The sequence below is a fragment of the Bison bison genome, unplaced genomic scaffold, assembly GCF_000754665.1.
Source record: "Bison bison bison isolate TAMUID 2011002044 unplaced genomic scaffold, Bison_UMD1.0 scf7180017851384, whole genome shotgun sequence".
Lineage (NCBI taxonomy): Eukaryota > Metazoa > Chordata > Mammalia > Artiodactyla > Bovidae > Bison > Bison bison.
The window spans coordinates 6383-10888 of NW_011481957.1; the positions used below are offsets into that span (position 1 = coordinate 6383).

General features: G+C 34.8%; 1 protein-coding gene across 1 annotated transcript in view; it reads left to right on the forward strand.

The window, feature by feature from the left end:
* Positions 1 to 4506, forward strand: part of HEPH (hephaestin) — a gene marked incomplete at its 5' end in the record, with an annotated part of 17753 nt that overhangs the window by 5577 nt on the left and 7670 nt on the right. Inside the window, one exon of the mRNA XM_010850619.1 lies at positions 1012 to 1148. Coding sequence (XP_010848921.1) covers positions 1012 to 1148 — 137 coding nt within the window. The remainder of the gene's footprint in view (positions 1 to 1011; positions 1149 to 4506) is intronic.

Sequence of the window (4506 nt, forward strand, 5' to 3'; positions counted from 1 at the left end):
GAGTGCCTGCTCTTGCAGAGTTATAAAGCTTTTTGTATGGTCATCTGAAATATTCCCAGCCAGGGGTCCAAGCAGAAAAGAAGGCCAAGATGGGGTCATGTAATTTAAAATGACATTTCTCCAATTCTAATCTACCATTTATTTATCATGTTGCTCCTTTCTTTCTTTACCATAGTCTGAAGGACACATTTAAGCTGAAGTATAAAATGTACTCTGAAAAGTATAAGAAGAGGGGAAGGAACCTGCCTTATGGTCATTCCATGTCCCTCCTTTTTGAGGAATTTCTCCAAATTTTCATGCTTCATCCATGACTCAGATATGGGCAAGATAGAGCAGAAGTTTGGTGCCCTAATCAGTTGCTGGGCCTTAAGTTACACTGACTTACTGGGCTATCAGTGATTCCAGGTCTTTTTAAAAGATGCACTTGATAGATGACTAAGAGAGTTTATGGAAAATACTATAGAACATCAAATCATGTTTATTCTCCAGTAGGAAATAATAGAATGAATCTGCAGAAAATATAGGAAAGTAGGCACTTGGGTGTCAGCATGACTTCTAAGAATCTACAACTATTCTTTCTAAGTTAGTGCACTTTCATTTTTAAATGAAAGATACTAAGGGGAGAAAGGATTTAGAGTACCTGAGGATGATTAAGGACAGATACAAGACTACGTAACTCTGGAGAATAGAACTGATCCCAGCATCTAGAACTTACAAGCAAGAAGATTTCAGCCTACTATAAAGAACTCCAATCGTAAAAACTATCCAACAGTAAGAGGAATTATTTTCTCTGAAAATGAGTTCCCTGATCTTGAAAAGGCTGAAGCAGAAGCTATGTATCATTAATTTGTATTTTGCCAGACGAGATACCTTCACTAGATGGATGTTAACCTGGATGATCTCTGAGGTCCTTCCTAAACAAAGATCCATAACTTGATAAGAACAAGTGTGCAACAGGAGTTTATTTGATATATGGCTAAATAATTTGATATTTGCCTCCTTATATGCCAGTGGCTCAGATAAATTCTTCCAGAAGAGCTCCATCCGAATTGGGGGCACTTACTGGAAAGTTCGATATGAAGCCTTCCAAGATGAGACATTCCAGGAAAAGGTGCAGCTGGAGGAGGATAAGCATCTTGGAATTCTGGGTGAGGAATTCTTAACTTATGAATTTAATTGACTAGAGCCAGAGAATTGGGGAGGGCTTAAAAACTGGAGCCTGGTGGCTACTCAGAAACATGCTGTAGACCAACATTTCTCAGAATGAGTCCCAAGAGAGTAGTGTTTTGTGGAAAAGGGTTATGGGTCTGAAAATGTCTGCAAAACACTAAGTTAAACCTAGTCAAATAGTATTCTTTGGTGCAGGGCTTCCCAGAGCTGTGGATTTATTTTTGTTTACCATGAATCTCCATGATGGGAGTAAAATATACATCATTTCTTATATATATTTGACTACTGAAACTTTTTTTTTTTACATTGAACATCTTCTCATAGCAGTACTGTACAGATCATACTGTTAAACATTATTCTCTAGGTATATTTCTGAGAGGCTATTTAAGGCAGTAAGACTGTTCAGAATCTTGGAAATATAGGACCAGGAGCAAATGGCATGACATGTAGACATGGTTGCTATGGTGAGGAATGCCGAACAAAGCTTAGGGCCTGACCTAAGGAAGGTATCTAAAAAGCCTAAAGTACAGTATAGCACTGAAATAGTATAGGAAGGTTGGGTGTGGCTTATTCACATACCCAACACATTCATAGAGCCAGGCAACAAGATAGATTAGATGGGACAAAATTTTGAAAATGAAATAATATAATAGACCATGTTCTGGGGTTAGATTTACCAGTTGATTTTCTGAGTTCTGATAATGGACAATTGGTGTTTCATTAGCTGGATAGGGAGATAATCAGGAGCAGAAACACACCTTGGTTTGGAAAAGAGATTGAGTGTTAAGTATAAAAGAGCTATCATTAGCTGGTATTCAGGATAGGTCCCCAGTCTTTTTTTCCCCTTCAATATTTTATTGTGGCAAAATATGTTTAGCATAAAATTTACCATCTTAATCATTTTAAAGTATGTAGTTCAATGGTATTAAATATATTCATAACATTGCACAGCCATCACCACCATCCATTTCCATACTCTTTCCATCTTGTAAAACTGAAACACTATACCAATTAACAAATTATTACCTATTATCCCCCCAACCCTTGTCAATCACCATTCTATTAATATCTTCTGTCTCTATGATCTTGATTACCTTAAGTACCTCATATAAGTGGAATTATACAATATTTGTCTTTTTGTGTCTGACATTTCACTTAGTATAATGTCCTTAAGGTCTAGCCATGTTGTAGTATATTGCAGAATTTGCGCTGTAGGTATATAAGTTTTGCTAAACTTATTCATTTGTTTATTAGTGAACAGTTGGTTTGCTTCCACATTTTAGCTGTTGGGAATAATATTGCTATGAATATGGGTACACAAATGTTTCTTTGAGACATGCTTTCAATTGCTTTGGGTATATACACAGAAATGAAATTGCTGGATCTTATGGTAGCTCTAGTTTTATTTGAGGAACTACCATGGTGTTTTCCACAGTAACTGCACCATTTTACACTCCCACCATCAGTGCACAAGTGTTCCAATTTCTATACATCCTTGGCAACACTTATTTTTCTCATATGATCTATCCTAATAGGTATGAGAAGATAGCTCATTGCAGTTTTGACTTGCATTTTCCTGATAATTAGTGATGTTGAGCATCTTTCCATGTGCCCACTGACTGTTTGTATATCTTCTTTGGAAAAATGTCTATTCAAGTCCTTTGTGCATCTTTATTTGAATTATTTTTTTGTTGTTGAGTTTTAGGAGTTCTCTATATATTCTGGATACTAATCCCATGTCACATATGATTTGCAAATATTTTCTCTCATTCTGTGGACTGCCTTTTCACTCTGTTGGTACTTCTCTTCTTCTTTTTTTTTTCCCTTGGCTGTGTTTCATGGCATGTAGGATCTTAGCTCCCCAACCAGGGGTTGAACCTGCACCCCTGACTTGGAAGTGTGGAATCTTAACCACTAGACCACCAGGTAGACCCTGTTGGTAGTGTCTCTTGATACACATTTAATGTTTTTTTTTTTTATGAAATACAGTATTTTTTTAATTACCTGTGCCTTTCATGTCATAGCCAAGAAATCATTGCCAAATCCAGTGTCATGAAGATTTTGCCATATGTTTATAAACAGTTGTATTGTTTTAGGCAAATTTAGAACTTTGATCCATTTTTAGTTAATTTTTTTGCATATGATGTTAGGTAAAGGTACAGCCACTCTTTTGCATATGTAAATTCAGTTTTCTCAATACCATTTGTTTAAAAAGTTGTCCTCATATCTGTGAGGATTTATTTCTGGGCTCTATATGCTATTCCATTGGTCTATATATCTGTTGTCCTTATGCTACTATCACACTGGTTTGATTACTGTAGCTTTGTAGTAAGTATTAAAATCAGAACATGTAATGTCTTCCAGTTTGTTCTTTTTACCCCCAAGATTATTTTGCTGCTTGGAGTCCCTTAAGATTACATATTGCTCATGTGGAATTGACATTTTAACAATATTAATTCTTCTGACTTATGAACATGGGATGTATTTCCACTTTCATGTGTATTTTATCAATGGTTTATAGTTTTATTTCTACAAATCTTTTACCTCTTTGGTTAAATAATGTCTAGGTATTTTATTCTTTTCATGGTATTATAAATGAAATTGCTTCTGTAATTTATCTTTCAAATTTTCCCTGTTAGTGCAACTGACTTTTGTGTCTTGACTTTGTATTCTACTCTTTTGAGGAATTCATTTATTTTAATTTTGGGTGTGTGTGTGGAAGCTTTAAGATTTTCCAAATAATTATGATAAGGATCATACCATCTGCAAATAGAGATATTTTACTTCTTCATTTCCAATTTGGATATCTTTTATTTCTTTTCCTTGACTAATTGCTCTGGCTAGAAACCCCAGTAATATGTTGAATAGAAGTGGTAAAAGCAAATATCCTTTCTTGTTCCTAATCTCAGAGGAAAAGTTTCAGTCTTTCAACATAGAGTATGATGTTTGTGGTGGGTTTTTCATATATGGCTTTTATTATGTTGAAGCAGTCTCTTTCTATTCCTAGCTTTTGAATGTTTTGTATTATTAAAGGGTGTTCAATTTTGTTCAGTGTTTTTTTCTGCATTAACCAAGATGATGATTTCTTTTTATTTTGTTAACATAGTGTATTACACTGACTGTTTTTTGTGTGTTGAAATATTCTTGCATTACAGGAATAAATATGACTTAGTCAAGATATGTAATTTTTTTAATATGCTGCTAACTTTTGTTTGCTAGTAATTTGTTGGGGATTTTTGCATTAGTGTTCAGAAGTAGTACTGGTGTATAGTTTTTCTTTTCTTGTAATATCTTTGTCTGGCTTTGGTATCAGTGTAATGCTGACCTCATAGAATG